This window comes from Astyanax mexicanus, chromosome 5, assembly GCF_023375975.1.
Source record: "Astyanax mexicanus isolate ESR-SI-001 chromosome 5, AstMex3_surface, whole genome shotgun sequence".
Taxonomy (NCBI): Eukaryota; Metazoa; Chordata; class Actinopteri; order Characiformes; family Acestrorhamphidae; genus Astyanax; species Astyanax mexicanus.
This window is the reverse complement of record NC_064412.1, coordinates 23,941,042-23,964,395: the sequence shown is the minus strand read 5'-3', so window position 1 is coordinate 23,964,395 and position 23,354 is coordinate 23,941,042. Positions and strand designations below refer to the sequence as shown.

Genomic DNA, 23,354 nt, shown 5'->3' with positions numbered 1-23,354 from the left:
GACTTGAATAGCTTTCAAAAGCGTAATGGAAGTCGTTACTTAAAAGCAGGGCAGGGGGCCCCATTAGGATGTGCTCTTTTAGACCGCGCTTAGGTTTTCCGGGACGTTTCCAGCGCCTGTGCCTTCCCGGCCCGGCCTTGAAGAAGAAGCGAGATCTGGAGGTGGTCTGGTCTTCGTTAAGACCCTTGTTCCTCTACTATTCAGCTGGAGAAAGGAGGAGAGGACGAAGAAAAAAAAAGAAAAAAAAGAAAGAAACACAGGGTCTCCTTTTGCTACAGTTCGTGTTTTTTTTCTTCTTTCTTCTCACTACTGAGGGAAAAGGTTCCCTCTCAAGCCAGTCTGAGGAAAGTTAAACAGTCCTGACAAGCCAGCGACGGTAATATTAATCTTTTCAAGCGGGCAGAAAACGGGATGCTATAAACAATGTGGTAGAGACGAGGGGCCGCGCTGCTTTTCGAGAGCCTGGTACTAGAAAAGTCCCCGTCGACATGCTTCACTAGGAACCAGCAGCACGGCTACACTGTGTACATTAGGCTGTCTCTTCAGAGTCAAATCTCAGCCCAGAAATCATGTCTGTTTACACTGAACCGATGATATTTTGATAAGGCAAACTTATGGTTTTCCTTCCCGTTTGCTCTTCCCTCGCATTATTAATTTGCTACACTTTCACATGGGTTGAGATTTTTCTTGGAGAGGCAAATGATGGCAGACTGAGATACAGCTCAGATATCAGACAGATGCCGAAGCTCTGTGAGAACCAGAGAGGAGAAACAGAGACTAAAGAGAATTGCTATAAAACTGCAGTGATTTGTGTACTGTTGTCACGCTACCAAAATTATGACTTTCTATACGATACCAGCTTAAATACCTCAATACCGATACTGAAACCATAACACAGCAAAAACCTAAAATGAAAAAAAAGTTTTCTTTCAGGTACCATTAAGAACGAAGCCACTCAGATGCTTGTACAGTCTCTTGTCATTTAAAGACTTGGCTACTGCAAGTCTTTACTGGCTGGTCTTCCACTGTGAGCCACCAAAACCCTGCAACTAGTTCAGAATAACCCGGCAGCACGACTCGTCTTCAATCTTCCGAAGTTCAGTCATGTGACTCCTTTGCTGTGTTACCTCCACTGGCTTCCTGTGGCTGGCAGAATCAAATTTAAAACCCTGACGCTGGCCTACAAAGCCAAAAACAGACCAGCTACTTTCTACTTGATGTCGATAAGACCCATCTGTACTAAGAGCTCTTAGAGCTTCCAGTATGGCTTGGCTCAAACCGCCATCCATCAAAACCCACAGAAAACAAACATCCCAAATCGTCACTGTGCTGGAGGACCAAGGTGGTCGAACAAACTTCCACTGGGTGTCAGAACAACAGAGTCACTGGCAATCTTCAAACGCAGAATGAAAACTCATCTTTTCAAAGAGTTCCTAAACTAATCTTAAAAAAAAAATACTCCTATGCTTCATGATTAAGCTTTTTGTATCTCTTGATCCTTGTCTTTAAACTAGCTCTGGATATTTTAAAGTAAACAACAAAGCAACACAGGGCGTATGCTAAATACCTAAATGTAAAAATTTCCACTCTCTGACAATGAGTTGCCATTGGGCACCCAGTGTCAGGTTTCACAATGAATTGATTACAAGGGGTGTCAGTACACTTTACCACATAGGTAGTTTCTCAATACGGAGTACACAAGTTTGGACTCTGTTGTTCTGGAAACATAGAGCCTAAACCACTATGTTCTTTCCTAAAAAAAATACTTCAAAAGTCAGTATATCAGAAAATTAAAATCGTTTATAAGACCAATTGGTACTTTTGGCAGTGCGGGCAGTGTGCAGAGTCCTGCTGGAAAATGAAATCCGCATTTCTATAGAAGTTGTCTAAAAAGCAGAAGGAAGCATGAAGTGCTGTAAGATTTTGGATTTGATAAAACACAGTGGACCAACACCAGCAGATGACATGTCCCTCCAAACCGTCACTGACCATCAGTAAATTTTGCATTTCATTTGGAAATCAAGAGATCAGAGTCTGGAGGAAGAGTGGAGAGACACACAGTCCAAGCTGCTTGAGGTCTAGTGTGAAGTTTCCACAATCAGTGATGGTTTGAAGATGGTCTTTAAGATGCTCTCTAATCTTTTGAGATGCCAATACTGGTGCGAGGTGCATTCTGGCATATTGGACTGTAAGAGGTCCACACAAGTCCCTTCCATTGACCCTCGATAATGTGGGAGGAGCAAAAATACAGCCAGGTATTCGTAGTGTATTTGGCTAATTGCAAACTTCTAAATGGAACAATACTTGGGCTGCGACTGATGACTTTTCCCGAGTCCACAAGAACACAAGTAAGCAGAATGAGAAATGGCAGATAAGACATTAAGTCTAGTCCTGGACTACATACAGTATCTCTTTCAATGGAGAATCTCCATTCACAGTGCTATATAGTCTGGGACCAATTATAGGCCTAATTCCAGCCTGTGTGATCACCTACATTTAAGGCAAAGTGAAAATTATGAATGAAAAGATGCTTTGAGTTTTTTTTTTTTGACAGTCTTTTCCTTTAAAATCTGGACTCTGAACATGTTGAACAGGTTGGCGAATACCTTCTACTGCAGAACATGTGTCACACACGTCATACATCACAGCAGCATTAGACTTGAACCCAGCTAAGCAGCGGACGAGCTAATTTTAGCAAAGATGTCAGTCCTCAGTCACCCTTGTCTAAGAAAACATTTCTGCAAGGAGGGTAAACAGCAGGCGCTACGTTAGCTGAATGGAGAGATATAAATCGCCACACAAGAGAGACTGTATGAGTGACATTTGGGCCGGAACAACGGCGGCCATTGTTCAGCTTCTGGAGGCTAAGTCCCTTCCTCATCCACGGTGTTCAATTACTGCCACACCAGGTGGTCCCCATAAAGAAGGCGATGTAAAAAGCTAAAGGCAACATGAGGGGGAAAAAAATCCATATTGCATTTATTAAAAGACTATGAATAAAGTTCTTTAATGCGTGTTGTCATAAGACCCAGCAGAGAGCAGCTGAGAAGTATGGGTTCACCAGGAGGCCGAGTGCACAGGACCGCCTTTAGTAGCAGTAGTCTAGGACCAACTTCCCTTTAAATTTTTCACCTGTCAGGATGGACTGTGAAAAAAATAGGCTGGGCCCAGATCAGAAGCGAAGAGTCTTACCACAATTTAACGAGTCAATGTACAGGATGTTTCTGAAAGCTAATTGATTCCAAAGTAGAATAACAGACCTGTAATTTGAGCTACACAACAATGATAAAAGTTTATAAAGTTCAGAATAGAAGCCACTGATAAGCAGCTTGCAATCAGGGTCTGAACCTCTAACTGTGGACTAATTGCCACAGATTTCTTTCACTAGTCTTTACGGTAAAGGTTTAGCAGCTCACGAAACTCACAGATTAATCACGTGTTGTGAATCTAAGACATGGCACTACTAAGCCAATCAGATCCGTGCATTATCGGCTTTGTAGATTAATACAAAAGATATGAAACTATGTAAAAATTTAATAAACTAATAGATAATAATAAAAAATATTTTTCAAAGTAGCACCTCTTGCTGGCCAAGAATTGCATTCAGTTAACAGCTGTGCTGAACTTGTCAAGAGTTAGTTTATTTATTTTAATTTCTTGCTCCTCTTAATGTGTTTGAGAGCATCAGTTGTGAAGTTGTGAAGAGGTAGAGATGGTATACAGTGAATAACCCTATTTGAATAATGTTCTAATCCATATTATGGCAAGAACTACTGAACTAAGTAAAGAATAAATACTTTAAGAAGTCAGTCAATCTGAGATGAGTTAATGAAGTCAATCCTCAAATGCAGTCGTAAAGACCATCAAAACATTACGATGAAACTGGCTCTCATCAAGTTTGCCCCAGGAAGTAAGAACAAGGGTTACCTCAGTTGCATAGGGTGAGTTCATCAGAGTTACCAGCCTTACCAGCACCCCAGGTTAGAACCATTTAAATGGGGCGCCGAGTGGTCCAGCGGTCTAAGGTGCTGCCACTATGAGCAGGAGGTCGCAGGTTCGAAACCCAGCAGCTTTGCCATCAAGCTGCCGGCGCTCAGAGGGAGCACAATTGGCCCTGCTCCCTCTGGGTGGGTAGATGGCGCTCTCTCTCCACATCATTCCTAGGGTGATGTCTGCAGCACAGAGCGTCTGTGAGCTGATGTACCGGAGCCGAGCCGCTGTGCTTTCCTCCAAGCGCTCTGGCTGCTCGGTAATGCTGCATCAGCAGCAGCTCGAAAAGAAGTGGTGGCTGGCTTCACATGTATCGGAGGAAGCATGTGTTAGTCTTCACCCTCCTGGTGTGTTGGGGCATTACTAGTAATAGGGGGAGTCCTAGTGGGTTGGGTAATTGGCCGTGTAAATTGGGGAGAAAATGGGAAAAATTAGAAATAAAATATATATATATAAAAAAAAGAACCACTTAAATGCTTCTCAGAGTATTTTAGTCTATTTAAATGTAGTCTATCATAGTCTGAATGATTTATTCATTTACAACGTAGAAAAAAATTCAAAACAGTGAAAGAGAACCTAATACAACTTAAGACACATCGTCTTTTTCATGTACAGCCTTTTGCTAAAAAGGATGCCCAGTCCAGCTCAATACATTCAATATATACACACACTTCAGAATTCACTTCAGCCTACACTGGACTGGAACATTGGGACATCCAGGGAACGGATTCATTAGTGTTCCTGCCGTAAATCCCAGCTGGGAGAGGACACTCCCTCCTTTCCCCTCAAACCAGCTGCCCCTGGCCCTGCTGCTGAGATTGACATTTCGACATGTCCGTGAAAAAAAAAAAAACGCTGAGAGGGAGGAGGAGAAGAAAGCATAGAGGACAGGGAGCCCACTGAGCCCTTTCCCTTCTGATGAGGGCTGGCAGGATGGTGCTCTTTGATGATGACACTAATGATAACCAACAGGCCAAAGCGAGCCTCAAAGGAAGCCCTGTGTGCACCTTAATGAACGTGGCGTAATGACGGCAGTTAGCCCGAGCGCTCTGCCCTCTCGTCTGATTGAAGTTTAGGGGGTACACAGGCCGGTCCTGTTGGCTTTAATCAATATTAATGTGGGCTGGAAGGTGGCCAGGCGTGTCACCGTGTCATGGATTTGGGTCTAAATGCTCATCAGAATCCCTTCCCTCATTGGAGAGAAGCTGAGGCTACAGAGTTTCCCATATGTAGGTCATATACTTCATTTTTCACACTATAAGGTGTGTTTAGATTTACAGTGTGCCTAATCGCTACAGTACGCCAGCCACCGTCTTCCCTCTCACTCACTTACTCACACACACTCACTTTTCTTCCACAGGACTTTCACCCTGACAGCTCTGTCTCTGGAATAATGGCCAGCATGTCTGGCTCTACCACACCTGGGCCCAAAATTAGATGATTCAGCAAGTTTTCTTAATTAAACGAAGGCTAAAGTCATTCATTTAACATTTTAACACTTGGCAATATAACATTTTAACAAATTTAACAGGAAATTCAGTTCCAACTTTATAACAAGTGTCTCTAATAACTGTGTAGTTACACGGTGTAGTTACAGGTTTACAATCATGTAATAACTGTAATGTAACTACTGGTAAAGAATGCATTGCTACAGATTAATTACAGTTATTTAAGTTATGTTATAACACATGTATAAAGGTCAGACAGGTTAGACACATCAGAATATGTTGTCCATCTTCCCATGATAAAATCTAAATAATGATTTTTAGTCTTCAAAAACAATCCCAATTCCAATTACATACCACCCAAATGATGCTGGATGAATATAAATGTATCCACAAAGATTATTATTGTGTAATTATTTGCTTGCTTTCCACCTTATTACTAGTCATTTTAATTCAAAATAAGCACAAAAAGTCACTGAAAAATAAAAACATTTTTGCGTATTTTGGCTTATTTTTGCCAAGTTTGATTTTAATCATTTTAAAACTTTTTGCTCAATTTGCTTAGCCCATAGGCATATATATATATGTATGCTTCATACATGAATACATAAATTATATGATTTTTTTCTAGTTTTTGCCAAAAGATTTTTGCAGTGTATTTATTAACTGCGTAGAAATGTAAGCAGAATATTTTATTTTACAAATTTTATAGGCATGTATATATATATATATATATATATATATATATATATATATATATATAGGCATTTTAGTTTCATTTAAACAGAACTGACAGATGGAGCTTATGTAACTTAACAAATGAAACTGAAAAAATTACTTCTAAGCCAAGCTGTAAAATGTTGACTACACTGATCACATGACGCTACAGCGTTCCGACTCTTCTAGTTACTAATTGGCTTCACCTGCCCTCCATAGTATATATACCCCTCAGTTTACTCAGTTGTTTGCTGAGTATTGAATCTAGTTTTCCTAGCTCTTCTAGCTCGTTTTTTTTATTATTTGTATTTTTGACCTCTCATTTGTCTTTGGTATGTACCTTGCTTGTCTCTCTCAATCCTTGTAAGTCTAGTCTCTTTTGTAATAAACTCATTTTTGTCATTTGTATCTGCGAGTGTCTGTCCCTGGTCTGGCCTGCGTGAGAATCTGCCTTACGCCAAACGTCTTCTTGGTGAAAAACTAAGGGTTAAGATGGCGTGACCTGGACAGATGCACATGACGTTGTCTACTGAAATAAGTGTAACACAACCTGAGAGAGCGACCAGGCAACCAAATATGGGAAGGAAAGCTAGCGATGATGCCAGCATGAAAACATGTGCTCTAGTGACATAACATAAACCCATAGAACCATAGAGTTAATACTAATTCCTCCTGCTGTGCTGCATCATAACCACGTTTAAGACGAAACGGAACAGCACTGCTGTCAGTTTGATGCTCCTGATAGGGCAATGAAGTCAACAGTTACTTAAGGACTTTAGAAGTGTTTTCTTTTCCCTTTTCCACACCACCACTCTACTGCAGTAAATGGTTAATCATCATTAAAAAAAAAAGCCTGGATGTGGTACAAGGTAAAGAGTAAGAAATTGGACTCACGGTGAAGGTCTTCCAGACTGAGGTGTTGGCAGAGGATCTGGAGAAGAAAGAAAGAAGAGATTTTTTTTTTTAGCAGCAGGTCAGGAACAAATCCCTCACAGAGCCTCTGAACACATGCTGCCAATGTGCACCACTGGCACCAAGAGTGAGGAATTACTACACTGACCTCATTCCACTCGGCTCCAAAACACAGCCCTGGACCTCACTGTAATACGTTTCACGAGGTTTCAGCGCTGACAGTTTATGACAATGTTCTGGCACCGGCGCAGCAGTGGTGTTATATGTTTACTGACAGCGAGGTGGCTCGAACGATGCATTACAAATGATGTATTACATCATGCATGTAATGAAGAGCATCGAATCAACACCAGAAAAAAAGACATTTACAAATCAACTGTGAAGGATTTATGCAGCCATAATGTTTCTCTTCATTCTTTCATGGCTCGAGAAAACAGACACAGAACAGCGCTTTGAATCGACTTGATTTTAATGTGTACATCGGATTCACATGGATCAAAGATTTAACATCAATGTACTCATTGTATTGTAGTTCACTTAGCTGTGGCAACAACTGTGATGATGTAATATTAGTCTCTGTGTTTATGTGGAACAGATGTACACATTTGAATCAATCAAACTTAAAGGCACTTTTGAGTATATTACTTATAGGACAGTATGGGAAAACATGTCATTAACCCTGTTTACCACTGACTCCAGATGCAGTTGATTAGTCAAAACATGTTTGGTATATGAAGTTTGATTATATTTGCTCCCATAGAATGGGAGATGCTGTCACGCCATATTTGTAATTATGTGCCCAAAAACATCTCATCCCTGCTTGTAGTTCATTCAGATCTACTCCTGGTGGCTAATATAATTTTGTCAAAAACAGCAATTAAAAACTGCAACTTTACAGGAGAGAGAGATACAAAACCTACTTAATTTTCAATGGAAGTCAATGTAAAACGAGTTATTTTAAGCCATTTCAGGAGAATTTCTATTGGTCCATTCATCAAGAAAAGTTTGACACAATGTAAAGGAGAGTTTGAATGTTCAAATTATGTAGCAAATTAAAAATTGATAAAATATAGATCATGTTTTTCACTGGAAATAGACAATATACATGTGCTGAAAATCTGATTACTGAGCTGTATGTATTTCTAGGGTTTAAAGACGAAATCAATCTGCACCCCTTCATGAAAAGCACCCCTTATCGGGAGAGCGTTTTTAATTAAAGTTAAAGCAATTATCTTCGCTTTTATGAAGAAGATGGTGCGTATGCACTGCAGAGGGGGTGCTTTTAATGGCAGGGATACAGATTTAGGCACTACTATGATGCCAAATTTAGTGTTGTGCCAAATTCAGCACCCCTGACCATAAGGGGGTGCTTTTCATGGCAGGGGTGCTGAATTCGGCACAACACCATCTTTAAACGACTGGTCATTGATGAGAGCAATGAACAGCAACAATAAATATATACTGCAATTAAAATGGCTCTTGGGTAATGTCTTGTTCTACTAACAGACTGGGAGGGTATGGGTTATCTAATGTTTATATCAACTGCTGCCAAAAATCTCTATGAAATGTAAAGTTACATACTTTTAATAAAAGGACACCATCATAGGAAGTGCTTTCAGTAGACAAAATTAAAAACGCAGTACACTGAGTTTTTTTTTTTTTTTTTACGAATGGAGAAAATGTAAGTATACAACAGAATTGACATGCCAATACATGGCGTGTCCTACACCTTTGGAAATGCCCTAAATCCAGCTATGTGATGTGCAACTGCCATCTCTTACCTACATTTTTTACTAAAGGCCTCTTTTTTTCCACAAAAAAATAGGAAAATACCAAACCAGATAATGTACAATTTATTTAAAAAATTATAAAATGTATTTATTTTTCATCCCTGTTCATTATAAGCATTATTAAACTGTACAGTTACTACAAAACACTGAGAGTCACTTACCGAACTTGACGAAGAGAATTCCCGTGGTAGAGACGGTGCCGTAGCTGTTGGTGGCTACACACTGGAAGTAGCCGGTGTCTGTGGTGTCCAGGTTGCGGATGCGCAGTCGCGAGCCGTACTGGGTCTGTTTGTAGGAAACACGTCGTGCCTCCGGAGCCACTGGAGCATCGTTCTTCAGCCAGCGCACCGTGGGTGGAGGATTCCCCGAAACATGGCAGTGCAACTCGGCCGTCTGGCCCAGAGAAGTGGTGATATTGTTCATGGGAGAATCCAGTCTGAGGAAGTGATCTGAGTAAAGCAAGGAAGGAATGGGATTGGGATCAGGATCATTTTGGTGTAGAATCGTTTCAGAGGCTCTCTGGAGTTCACACTAAAGGAATGCTTGGCACTGGCACTGTGGAGGCCTTCAGAAACGCACAGCACTGCAATTATCTGACACATTCTAATTCTTAACAATCTATTTTTCCTTGGGGGAATATTTTCGGCCATAAATTGGCATAAAATGATTGCGCTGCCTCTGTGTGAATCTGTGTGTGTGTAAGTGTGTGTGAGTGTGTGTATCTGTTTGCAGGGCATACACTCTATATCCCATGTGCAGCAAACCACTGCTAACTGCCAGTTAGGAATCCTTTACAAGACATTCTGTGGTTTCTTTGGTGGTAGTAAATCGCTATTTGTCTCACCAGGGAAGAACCTCGCCAAAGAGGACGGCAGCAACTCTAATGTCATATAAAAAAAAGGCTCTGGAAACTTCTGACTCCAGAAAACCCGTCTTGCCAGGCCTGGACTGGCTTTGATAGACGCCCAGGACAAACACGCCAACCCCCAATACCTCTTTAATCGCAAGGAAAGCATAATGGGTTGTGGCGAACGCAGCAAGTCTGACCTAAGATCAGTCTGGGCAGAGACAGGAGGAGGAACTGATGTAACACAGCCTGTGGGAATCTTAAATGATTATTTTTTTTCTTTTTGGAAAACTTAAAATTAGGCTGTCAACGTTAAAGTGTTAATGTGCGCTGTTAATTTGGAATCAGTAACGTGTTTCTATTTTTTTAACGCAAGTTAATTAAGGCACCAAGTTAAGGCACCCCTACTTCCCCCATAATTCTGCAAACTGATTTGTTTTCTGGCTGAAAGATTGAACGACACACTGTCCAGCAGTAACACTCCGGTTCACACTTTCAGCTCCGACCCAGTTAGAGAGCTTTGTTTGGTTTCTCTCTCTCTATTTTTCTTTTTCTCTGTTTCTCTCTCTTTCTCTTTTCTGCGCCAAATAGAGAGCTGGATAGATAGCTTTGTTTTGTCTCTCTCTCTCTCTCTCTCTCTCTGCAACTGTCTCTCTCTGTCTCTCCCTCCCTCCCTCTTTCTCTCTTTCCCTCTTTTTCTCTCTCATTTCTCCACCAAATAGGACACCTTTAGGACACTCAGACTCGCTCTGGCGGTATTCCACTATCTTATTCATTAATTCATACAAGAACTAATGCAGCACTAATACAAAGGAATAAAGGAGTCTGTTAAAGTGACATACATTACTGATTTTTATATGGTCATCCCTGAGATTTTTATACTCATCAAATTAAGTTCGAATTCAGAAATCCTCACAACCAAGCTGAAACATTTACAATCCAATTTATCATGCATGCTTCATTCCAGCACCCTATGTTGATTTAATCTCCCCTCAAACATACAAGTATATACTATTATTTAAATTGACACCACTAATATACATATGATTGCATTTTACAGTTCTTACATTCATTCTTTTATTTACATTTAAATATACACTATAAAAACAAATGCGATTAATCAGTTAATCGCAGAAATGTGTTGTGATTAATTGACACCAATCGATTAAAAAATGTTTTTTATGCCATATGAAAACTGCCAAGAATGCACCAATATGGAGACCAGGGCCAAATCTTTAGTGGTTTTCCTGAAGGTATCTGCTGATACAGATAGTAATGTGATTATATAACCAACTATAAACTATAAATCTATAAATCTAAACAATTTTCAAGTGATTTCACTATTGCAGACAAATTTCCAGTGTCAGGACAAAATCATAAGAGTCTTGCTGAAGTCAAATTGCGGTCGCGTCATCACAATCGTTTAGTGTAAGGTGGTTGGGATTAAATATAGATATAAATATAAGATAAAATAGTCAAGGTTTAATATCACTGTAGGTCTTGTGACTTGGCTCAAGCAAATAGTGACATGAACAATGTCATCAACCAATAGGAGAGCTACGGGAAGCTGCATGGCAAGCGTGGGAACGTTTGCGGTACTAGAAATGGATGAGACTCCGGCGATGGCTCGGAAACCGCGGTTCTCCTAAAGTGTACAAAAGAAGGAGAAACTGGTGGAGCTATGGAGTGATCAAGAGTGTCTCTTTGACATGTCTTGCCATTTATAATAATCTAAAAAAAACAAAAAATAATCTCAGAATGAATCTTGTGACGCTGCTTCTCCGAACCCCAAGCTCAGGGACACGAAGTCAGCGGGTAGGTAGTGACCAGGGGAAAAAAATGCAGGGAATCCAGCAGTTCAAATGGTGAGTTTATATTTACAGTGCATGTGAAAAAAATACAAACAAAAACTGTGCAAAAACGGAAAATAAACACAGTTAAAATTCCTGACTAGTTTCAGTACAGTTAAATTAAACCAAGGACGCAAGGCCATAGGTTCCAAACTCAGTACCAGCTCGACCCGCACCTGTGCCCCCTCTCAGCATCAGGTCAGTCTTAACTGAGCCAGCCCCCCAACCACAGCTTACGCAGTCCCTCTTAATCAATTAGCCCCGCCCCTAATTTAATGGGTTCCAATCATAGACCGTGTATAGCTGGACAGAGCATCGTCTCTCAAAAGTGAAGCCACCACAGGTCGGGCACCCCCTGCTGTTCGGTTTCAGAAAGCTGTGTAACTCCACCCATCCCCATAGGTTTCAATGGCAAAACAGACACATTTCAATCATGTTTTTTTCTAATACAGTGTAATTCTATCTCCTTTATTTAAATTCAGCAGCTAGTGTAACCTCTGCATATATTGTTACATTTTTATTTCCCCACAGAATTAGTTTTTTAAAGCGTTATTCAGCTCTATTTAAAAAGGTGTGGTTATTGTAAAAGGGCTGGTTATGGGTGGGACCAATAATTGACCGTCAGCTCCGCTCTGCAGTCTGTGAACGCGAGGCAGCCCTCAGGGGCGGGGTTATTTAAATGAGTAGGCGGTCTCAACACAGTTTTTCTCCCTCCTCTGGTCCCTACTGCTCAGACTCGGGTTTCAGGATCGCCAACATGGCGGAAGATTTTGGCTTCATTTTCATTGAATGAATGGGAACGGCGACACTGCGTCCATCTTTTTTTACAGTCTCTGGTTCCAAACATTCCTTCATCACAAATCTCATTTCACCACCCATTAAAACTGTTAATTTATTACAGTACATACAGAGCCTTGCTAAACTCTGGGTCTATTTCAAGAAGCTGACAAAAATACCCCCATCCTTCTTCAGTGCTCTTCAGTGCTCACCTACACAAAACTGCTCACAACAGCCTCCTCCAGTATATGTAGTCTATAGGTACCTAATAGTTTTCTTCTACTTTGCTTTACTTTGGCTGTTAAACACTTTTTCTTTGTGCACAGAAAAGCTGTTATATAAGTAACATAGTCGCCATGATGGTTATAATGATGATGACAATGAAGATAATGATAAACACCAGAAGGTTATTATATTTTGAGGCAATAAGTGCTCTCCCAGAAAAAAAAAAAAAAAAAACTTGTTCCATAGTCTAATTCTGAACTCGGTGGGGATTCCTGAGACTCCCCGCAGTCATGTGACCTGTTTTGGCAGTCCTGCTCAGACAGGCTCTTGCTGCTGGGGTTTCCTGTCTTCTGTGTGCTGCTGGCTTCACAGCTAACTTTATGCTCCGACCAGCATGAGATCTGAAAGCTACACCTTTAGAGGAATATCATTACTACATTTTAAAACCATGCCAAGTATCGCCAAACAACAGTCTACAACAGACTACTCATTATGCACCGCAACAATCTATTAAAATGATCTGTCTTTACAGAACATGTTTAACCTCTTTTTATTCCTGACAATCAAACAAGCTGCTTCTGTATAAATCAATTTTAAAAATGTATTATAGGTTTAATTAAATAAACAAATGTTATTCGCACAGTATTTCAAACTGATTTATAATAATACATCATTTAATGCCTGTCTAATTTGACAAATTTCCCCCGTTTCCTCCTGCACCTGTGTCTACCAGTGATCTCTGCCAGCTCCAGACTCCATTGTCCAGAATGCACTGCACACATACATCACTCATTCACTTCCACACACCTCCCAGACCACAATCACCTGAGTATTGATTTCACCCTTTCACCTTACTATATATACCCCTATACAGTGAGGAAAATGACCTGAGAGCTGGTCAGTGGCTGGGTCTTCCAACATGACAATGACCCAAAGCACACAGCCAGGATAACAAAGGAGTGGCTACGTAAGAAGCATATCAAGGTTCTGGAGTGTGCTTTTATGTCTCCAGACATAAACCCTTTGAAAAATCTGTGGAGGAAGCTCAAACTCTATGTTTCTTAGCGACAACACAGAATCCTGGCTAATCTGGAGAAGATCTGTGTTGGGGAATGGGCCAAAGTCCCTGCTGCAGTGTGTGCAAACCTGGTAAAAAAAACTACAGGAAACGTTTGACCTCTGTAATTGCAAACAAAGGCTACTGTACCAAATATTAACATTGATTTTCTCCATGTGTTCAAATACTTATTTGTAGCAGTAAAATACAAATAAATTATTTTAAAAAATCATACATGGTGGTTTATGGATTTTTTTTTTTAATTATGTCTATCACAGTGGACATGCACCACAAGATGAAAATTTCAGTGCCCTCCATGCTTTCTAAGTGGGAGAACCTGCAAAATCGCAGGGTGTTCAAATAGTTATTTTCCTCACTGTTCATGCACTTCACTTACTCACTGTCTAGTATGAGATTGGGTTCTGTTCTTCTATACAAAGCGATTATCTCTCTTTGTCTTGTTTTTTCTTTGTTTGACCCATTTTTGTATTTTTGACTACGATTTTGCCTTGCTCTTTTATAATGTCTTGCTGTATTACAGACCTGAACTGTCTCACCATTCTCACTTGGTAAGTTTTCTGCCCTTTATGCTTGTTTTTTTGGTTTTGACCTTGCCTGCTTTTGACTATGATTTTGGAATACCCTTGTTTAATAAAGCCCTTATATTATATCTGTGTTTGTCTCAACCCTGCCTGGCACTGACACTTTATTATTAGTTATATTGCTTCTATTATAGAAACAATAAAAAAACTGAATTATAAAGACTGTCTTTCATAGTTACTTTTACCTACTGGCAATAGGTTTCGGCTTAAATCCATTTTGGCTTAAATCTGCTTAAAGTAGTAAAAATGCAATGTAAGGTGTAAGAAATCAAAGCTGATATATATTGAAGTTAAACTGTGGTCAGCAGAACTCTGTTTAATACTGCATTAACACGTCAAACATGACTTACTCATGATTTATAACAATAACTGTTTTAGTTTTGGTTAAAGAAATAATTGAAATATATAATAATATGTTATTTTATAATTTCTCAATATCTCAGTGACTAATATAATACTAATAGCATAATTACCTGATTACTACCATTTAAAGATAATGTAATCAGAAAATTACAATTAATTCATTTTTAACTATTTCATTATTCAGGTCATGCCCATATGCACTTTTGTTTAGTCGATAAATGAAATATTGTAACAGGCCCACATCAAAGCATGTAAGTAACTGTACTATAACATTTAGGTAGCAATACTTTGTTTGACTCTCTTTCTTCTATAGCAGACTTTCAATTTGAGTTGCATCCTCTCAGAGGCCAGACTCTACAGCAATGTGAGGAATGTGACTTTGACGAGGAAATTAATAAAAGCATATTGAGTAGAAGCCCTTCAGGGCTCAGAGCCACGGGGCCCACAGCTGTGTGGGGACATATATACGCAATATTACTCTCCCTGTGGAGTGGAGTCAGATTCTTCTTAGTACTCTTAACTTTTTGGTTGAACACAGGTTAACCTACGTCTGACAGGATTATTCGCTCAAGCGTTCCAACTGTTATAAGGCATTTACAGCTCTGTGTCAGAGGACTTTATGGATGCGTATACTACATATAAACAGAGACGCTGCTGTGGGAGCAGATGAGAAACACAAACCAAAGTAGCAGATGGAGCACTGCTGTGTAAATCAACATGACTAATAAGCAATAAGCGACTTAAATTAAGCCGTATTACTTTTACTACAGTACAGAACAGCAGAATAACGGGATGAGAAAGCTCATAGCATAGTGTTTATGTCGGGGAAACAAATAAGTGTATCCTCAGCCAATCAGTGTTTATTATGACCGGGCAGTGTTTTTTCTCCCCTTCCTGGGTGGGATGCATTCAGGAGCATCATGGCTCCCATCAGAACTCATTTCACCTCTGAATTCTCTATATTCTATATATATATGTATGTATAATAGTCAAAAGGTAAAGTTCTAGTATCCTTTGGTATCATTTGGTGTGTGTGTGTGAAGTTTTTTTTGGGGGGGGGGCAGGGAATTGGAGGGGAGGTTGGGAGGGGCAAGTCCGCAATGTGTCTATGTGTCACTCTTTTTTTGATGAATCATTTGATGGTTTTTATTATTTTTATAGGATACAAACATCGCATTTCATGGCGTTTCACCGTGGAGCAGCACTTCCAAACAAGGAGCCTTTATCCATGAACAAAATTATTATAGATGCAGGCCAGTGCAAGATGAACTTCATATATCAGTACATTACACTCAGTACCCTCCTCACTCCTGTCTTCTGACAATTAGGGTTTTTTGGCAGGTGTGTCTAGTTGTCACGTTCTTGTCCTGTTCTGTGTCTTTTCTGGTCTATTTTTGGGTTTCTATATATTTCCTTTGCTTGTCTGTTTTTTTCTAGCTTTCTTTCTCCTTGTCTCTGTATTTAGTGCTCCCAGCTGTGTGCATTTGTAGCTCCACCCCCTCGTTACCTGTCCCCAGGTGTTTCTTCTTTCCTATCCCCTTCCATATATATATATATATATATATATATATATATATATATATATATATATATATATATATAAATATATATATATATATATATATATATATATATATATAAATATATATATATATATATATATATATATATATATATATACACACACACCATTGTTTTCAGTGTTAGTTTTTCAGTTCTTTTACGTTGTCACATCAGATTTTATTTTTTTTTATAATTTTATTTCTAATTTTTCCCATTTTCTCCTCAATTTACATGGCCAATTATACCCAACCCACTCATTAGGACTCCCCCTATCACTAGTAATGCCACAACACACCAGGAGGGTGAGGACTAACACATGCTTCCTCCGATACATGTGAAGTCAGCCACCGCTTCTTTTCGAGCTGCTGCTGATGCAGCATTACCGAGCAGCCAGCGCGCTCGGAGGAAAGCACAGCGGCTCGGCTCCAGTACATCAGCTCACAGACGCCCTGTCCTGCAGACATCACCCTAGGAGTGATGTGGGGAGAGAGCGCCATCTACCCACCCAGAGGGAGCAGGGCCAATTTTGCTCCCTCTAACGCCGGCAGCTTGAGTTGTCACGTCAGTTTATCATGTGAATATACTCGCATATCCTCTCCTTTCTGCAAACCAGACACTAGTGTGCATAGTGTAGGTATACTCTACGTTTTTAAGGAGCAAAAGTGGACAGATGATCTCCAGTTAGTCAACAAATGTGTGAGAAAAGTATTGACATGTTCCGCAAAGAAAGACTGAAAGGATTTTTTTTTCCTCTACAGTGATTAATAGTATTTACTAATAAGGAATCAGGATGTATTTCAGTGTATTTTCAAGAAGTATTGTTAAACATGTAAACATAACAATGTAATACTTATTTTCCTGAGAGAAACAACACAGCTCAACATAGCTCTTCTTGCCTGGGATGTTTTTCTTGGATAAAATCTGTTACTCAATCTCAAATAAGCGAGAGGCGCTTTGATACAGGCGATAAACCCTTACACTTCCCCATATTTACAATGTGCCATTCTTTCCTTCTGTTCGTCCAATTTCCCTTCCTCTGTCCTGATCCAGACGTGTCTGCCTCAGGAGATCTGGGCTTTTTTCCCTTCCCGGGCGGATCTCTCCTCCATCCCTCCATCTTAATCTCCTCTGTCCAAACATCAGATCTCTTACAACAATATACAAAAGCTGCTGTCCAGAATAACGGATATTAGCACTGCAGTTCAGCGCAGACACACACCGTGAGTCACCGGCTCAACCGCTTACAGACAGGCTTCCAGCACATACTACTGCAGTGAGAATGAGATGACTCCTCCTGACTGTACACACACACACACACACACACACACACACACACATTTAGCAACACACTCCTACACTGAATTTTATTTTAATTCAATTTGGCAGCAATTTCATGTGAAATTACTCTTGTGGTGTACCCTTGAGAACTGAATCAGCAGATAATTGGCAGTTAGCTCATTTTCAATCATTCATTCATTCATCTTACAGACTACAGACTCCCTGGGTGCAAGTAGGCAGGGGCGGATCTAGCCATTTTGGGGCCGTAGGCAATATGTAAACAAGGGGCCCTCATTCTTGAAACACACACATAAACTAAATAAATAGAGATGGAACGATCAATCGGCAGTGTATCGGTATCGGCCGATTTTCAGCCAAAATACGGTATTGTCGATTGCCAGATATTCTTCTGATTTTAGCCGATCTGATTCAGGAGTTTAGGGTTAAGCAGTTAATCAGAGCTGTGTGTGGATGAAACTGGTGAAACTGCTCCCTTACAGGAAGCTGCAGTTCCTCATCCAACCACTAGTCGCAGTTGTGCAGCAGCAGCACAAGCCCCGCAGTCTTTACTCAGTCAGAGCTACAGCCCAGCCACGGGCTACAAGGCTCAGCTCAGCAAGTCTGGAGCGTTTTTACAGTTTTCTTAAGATCCTCTGTTCAGGAAATAAAGGTTTTAACCCCACTAACCGGATAATATAGCTCTCTACAGTTCATCTTTCAGCCCAAGCAGCTAACAGCAGCAGTTTAGAGCAGCCGTCACAGAGTCACTGCTCAGATTACATTATAAACAGGTCAGTTAGCGCGCTGCTAACCTCATGATGTTTACGGAGTTTAGTGGACACACCACACCACAATTAGTATTTAGACTTAGATTAATTTGGTATTCTACTGATATTTCTGTTGTTTTTTTTAACATAATTATGTTTTTTCTGTACTTTACATAAGTAACAAATTAACATTGTTTTTGGTGTATTTACTGTAGCTGGGATGGTCAGATTTGGGGGCCCCTATGGAGGACAGATTTGGTCGAGGCCCTAGGCAAATGTCTAGGTTTGCCTAATTAAAGAACCGCCTCTGCAAGTAGGGTTGCCACCTGTGTCTGACAAGAAACCAGGACACTCTCATACTGACAGCTGCTCACAAGTAAACGGTTGGTGTAACAGAATCAAAGACATCTTTAAAAAATAGGATTGTTCAAAGATATAAATATTTCAAATACATTAATTATGAGAAGGAACTGCTGCTTACCTGCTTATCTAAGAATTGGCGTGAGCTTTGCTTTGCTTGCTTTTACATTACATTACATTACATTACATTACATTTGGCAGACGCTTTTGTCCAAAGCGACTTACAATAGTCAAGTACAATGTAAAATAAGTTTAAAGGTAAAAACAACTTTGGATAGGGATAAAAGGAGGTCAAGGGGAATAATAGGATAGAGGAGTGAAGGAGGGGAAGAAGGAAATGAGGTTAGAAGTAGTTAGTGTGTTAGAGGTGTTAAGAGAGTAAGTGCTCTTTGAAGAGTTGTGTCTTCAGGAGTTTCTTAAAGATAGCGAGAGATTCTCCTGATCTGGTAGTGGAAGGTAGTTTGTTCCACCATTGGGGAACTCTGTATGAGAACAGTCTGGATTGCTTTGTGTGAATGTTTGGCAAAGCGAGGCGACGTTCATTGGAGGAGCGCAGCGGCAGGGAGGTAGCGTAAGCCTTCAGGAGTGAGCGCAGGTAGGAAGGACGTGCTGCTGCGTTCTGGATCATCTGCAGTGGTTTTACTACACAGGACGGGAGGCCAGTTAGCAGGGCATTGCAGTAGTCGAGGCGTGAGATGACGACCGCTTGCACCAGGAGTTGGGTGGCCTGTTGCGTCAAGAACTGTCTAATTTTTTGGATGTTATAGAGCGCAAAGCGGCAGGACCGAGCAACTGAGGCCACATGGTGCGTGAAGGAGAGCTGGTCATCAACCAGAACACCCAGGTTCCTAGCAACCTTTGTCGGTGAGAGAGAGAGAGAGTCGATACTTATAGAGAAGTTGTGTTGAAAAAATGGTTTTGCTGGTATAACCAGAAGTTCAGTCTTTGAGAGATTTAATTGAAGGTGATGCTCCTTCATCCATGAGGATATGTCAGAGAGACACGACGATATCCGTGCAGAGATTGAGTGATCTTCAGGTGAGAACGACAGGTATAGCTGGGTGTCATCAGCAAAGCAATGGTAGGAAAATCCGTGTGAGCGGACAACCTGACCAAGAGAGGTGGTGTATATGGAGAAGTACCGAACCTTGGGGAACCCCAGTGGATAAGGAGCGGGCTGAGGACAGCTGTCCTTGCCACGACACCTTGAACGAGCGCCCAGTGAGGTACGATCTGAACCATGACAGCACATTGTCTGCGATCCCCATGTTTGAGAGTATAGTTAGGAGGAAGTCATGGTTGACTGTGTCAAATGCGGCCGAGAGGTCCAGCAGAATGAGCACTGAGGACTGACCTGCAGCTCTGGCAGTTTTCAACGCTTCAGTCACAGACAACAGAGCCGTCTCGGTAGAGTGTCCTTTTTTGAACCCAGATTGGTTCTGGTCCAGAAGGTCATTCTGGGAGAGGAAGCCAGAGACCTGATTTAGAACTGCTCTTTCTAGTGTTTTAGAGAGAAAGGGTAGCAGTGAGACCGGTCTGTAGTTGTCAACCTGGGCGGGGTTGAGAGAAGGCTTTTTAAGCAGTGGTGTCACGTGTGCTTGTTTGAAAGCAGTCGGGAATACACCAGAAGTTAAAGAGGCATTGATCGTGTGAGTGATAGCCGGAATGATTGCAGGTGCGATAGTTTGCAGTAGGTTTGAAGGAATTGGGTCAAGCGGACACGTAGTAGGACGGCTACGCGTTAGGAGAGCCAGTGTCTCGTTCTCAGTGAGAGGAGTGAACGAGGAGAAAGCAACGCCTTCGGTGGAGGGACACCGGGCAGTAGAGGATGTAGTAGGACTGCTACATTGTGCATCAGTAAACTGGTTGCTGATGGCCGCCACTTTGCCAGTAAAGAATGAGGCAAGTGTTTCAGCCGTAAGGCATGTAGCCGGAGGAGGAGGCGGAGGGTTGAGTAGTGATTTAAATGTAGCAAATAGTTTCCGGGAGTCTGTGAGAGAGCAGAATTTATTGTGATAAAATTCAGCTTTAGCAGTAGTGAGGTTGGCTGAAAAAGAAGCCAGGAGCAGTTGGTAATTTTTTAGGTCTGCTTGTTTTTTGTTTTTTTGCCATTTTCTTTCGGCAGCTCGGAGTTTGGAGCGTAGTTCCCTGAGTGTGTCATTTTTAAGCCATGGCTGCGGTTTGTTTGAGCTAATGGCTCGAGATGTAAGAGGACAGAGGTTGTCCAACACCCTCTGGGCAAAAAGGTTAAGGAGGGAGAGCACACCAGATGTAAAACTAGGTGAGGAGCCTATGCCGTGTGTTTTCTTATCTTCACTTTTATCTCTTTAGATTTTACACAGTAAATAGAGTTGTTTTAAATGTGGTGATGTCAAATCTGATGTGCGCTTCCTCCTAAATATTTAAATCACTATCCTTAGGAGCCACCTGATACCCCAGCACCTATGAGGCACAATGGGGCAGGTCAGCAAGAAAAAAGACTTAAAGCAGGCAGAAAAAGTCTAAATTGTCAGTTAAACTAACCTAGTGAAAACCGAGATTAGATTAAATTAGATATTAAAAAGAAGAACAGTCCTGGAAAAAACAACAGGACAGGTGGCAACTCTAGGTGCAAGGCAGGACTGACCCCTGGACAGTGAGCTAGAGAAACTTGTTCAAAGCGATCATGCTAAGTTAGCATCCACTTTGTTGGCATGTATCTTGTGACTGTGTTGTTAAAGTTGTTCTGCAGGTGCTGCTTGTAAGATATTTGTGCAGCTGTGCAGAGGTCTATGAAGCCTGCAGTGTATGTGAGAGAGCAGTTAATACGTATTTGAGCAGCAGGGTTTCTCTCTGCACAGACCAGGTCAACACAGCAAGGATAAAAATAAATGCAACACTTTGGAAGATGTAACCGTATAGAACGGCAGACGTAATAACCACAACAAGTCCCACATTTTACCTGTAACAACTTCTAACATATTTGTATCCCTGTTGCAAATGTAGCCAAAAGCCTGGAGTCCAAAGTCTGGTTCTTTAGTTTTAAACTGGAGCTGTGAAGCTAATTTCACTAATACAGTAAAAGTACTAAAAGCTTTGGTACACCAATTAGAGCTTAGATTCTCTGCCCGAACCCTCGGGTCGGGTCTGGTCGGGCTCCAGAAAATAGTCTGAGATTTAGGCATCTGTTTTCTAAACTAAAAGTGAAAAAACATTTGTGTTAACTCAATCTAATAAAAATGGTAATTAAAAGGAAAAAACATAACTAACTGGAACTGTATTCTGTCTTTATAAAACGTACGAAAACGAACTGAAATTACTGATGGAATACCCTCATTTTCGTGTTTAATTTATTTATAAGCGCTGTTGTACAGCGGAGTTGTACAGCGGGCGGTGTTGTGCCGATTCTGTTTGTGAAGCGGAGTCGGATTCAGCAGGGAGTCGGATACGGCACAGCAGCAGCAGCAGCGCGCGGCACCTCGTGGTCCGTAGCGTTTGTTCTCGTTTAAAGCGCTCACGCTCTCTCTCTCTCTCTCTCTCTCTCTCTCTCTCTCGTTTGTTTCTTAGATTGATCTCTCTGATGAGATGTGTGAAAACTAATAAAAACTAGCAAGCCCACTCTAAAAACAAATTAAACTTACTGAACTGTAGGAGAAAAAACTAAACAAAATAAAATTAAACTATAATAAAAATGAAAAATGTAATCACGTAGCTCTGGGCGCAAGTGAACTCCTCTGAGTTTGACTTGCAGCATTGTGTGTAGCTGTTCTTAAAAATCATTTTAATTAAATAATAGTTCTATGCTTCTATGTTTCAGTGTTAATTTACATAATTCTGATTATATTTCGCTCATTCAAACAGCCCGAAAACAGACAGTTTATGGGTCGGGCTCGGGCTCGGGCTTGGGCTCATAATGACAGTTTATGGTTCGGGTTGGGTCGGGCTTGGGCAGAACGTGCACGGGCTCGGGCTGGGTCGGGTCGGATTTTTTGGGTTATAACACAGTGAAAAAAACACTTCAGAATTTAAAAAGTTCTAAAACATTCTGTAATCTAAAGAAACATGTATAAGCATGTCATATAGATTTTGACTGAACTGTGTGAAGTTTGAATGACTTTACAGGTATGCATTTGTTATGCATTGTCAGTATCCTGATGATAATAGTAATTGGTCTGAATGAGGAGAATTATTGAGTTGCAGACTTAATAAAATATAGCTCTATTACAATCATCTTGGGTTTTTTACGATATTTAGGTTAAAGGAAAAAAGGGAAAAAGAAGAAATTAGTTGTGAAGAAATAAAAAAAAAATGTTTAAAGGTCTTAAAGGAAAAATATTTTGTAAAATGGACTAAAAATATCTCTATAATATTGATGCATTTCCTCTAAATTTGATCCCCTATCCTACCTATTTGTTTTGGCTCGTCAATTGATATATTGTGATTTTATTTCAATATGGTATCACCCATCGATCTAGATAAAGGTTCTGTGTGTATGATTTTTTTTTTTATAAACTACCTGTGCACTTTTCAAGTTCTCAGTGCCTCGTTTTAATTGTTAGGGTCCTCGGAATTCTACCAAAGAAGTGTGGAGCTACTCTGAGTTTGTTAATGGTGTAAAAATAGTGATTTCTTTGAATGCCCCTATCATTTGCATTGTAAGCCTGTTGGGAGCATCTGCTAAAAGCGCTGTATTTCAGAATGCTGGGGGGAACGGAGGTGGGTTATCATGTTGCACTACACCCCAAGTGCATTTCACACTGGGTTTCTCCTTTAATACTGCTGTCTTATGATGATAAGCCCACTGAACATACATTTAAATAAGTAATTCCAGT

At 40.6% G+C, this 23,354-nt stretch overlaps 1 protein-coding gene across 1 annotated transcript in view; it reads right to left on the bottom strand.

Annotated features, from left to right (window-relative positions):
- ror1 (receptor tyrosine kinase-like orphan receptor 1) overlaps nucleotides 1-23,354 on the bottom strand; it is a 200,768-nt gene that overhangs the window by 36,418 nt on the left and 140,996 nt on the right. The window contains exons 3-4 of the mRNA XM_049479540.1: nucleotides 9,016-9,303; nucleotides 7,047-7,083 (exon numbers count right to left, since the gene is read on the bottom strand). Coding sequence (XP_049335497.1) covers nucleotides 7,047-7,083; nucleotides 9,016-9,303 — 325 coding nt within the window. The remainder of the gene's footprint in view (nucleotides 1-7,046; nucleotides 7,084-9,015; nucleotides 9,304-23,354) is intronic.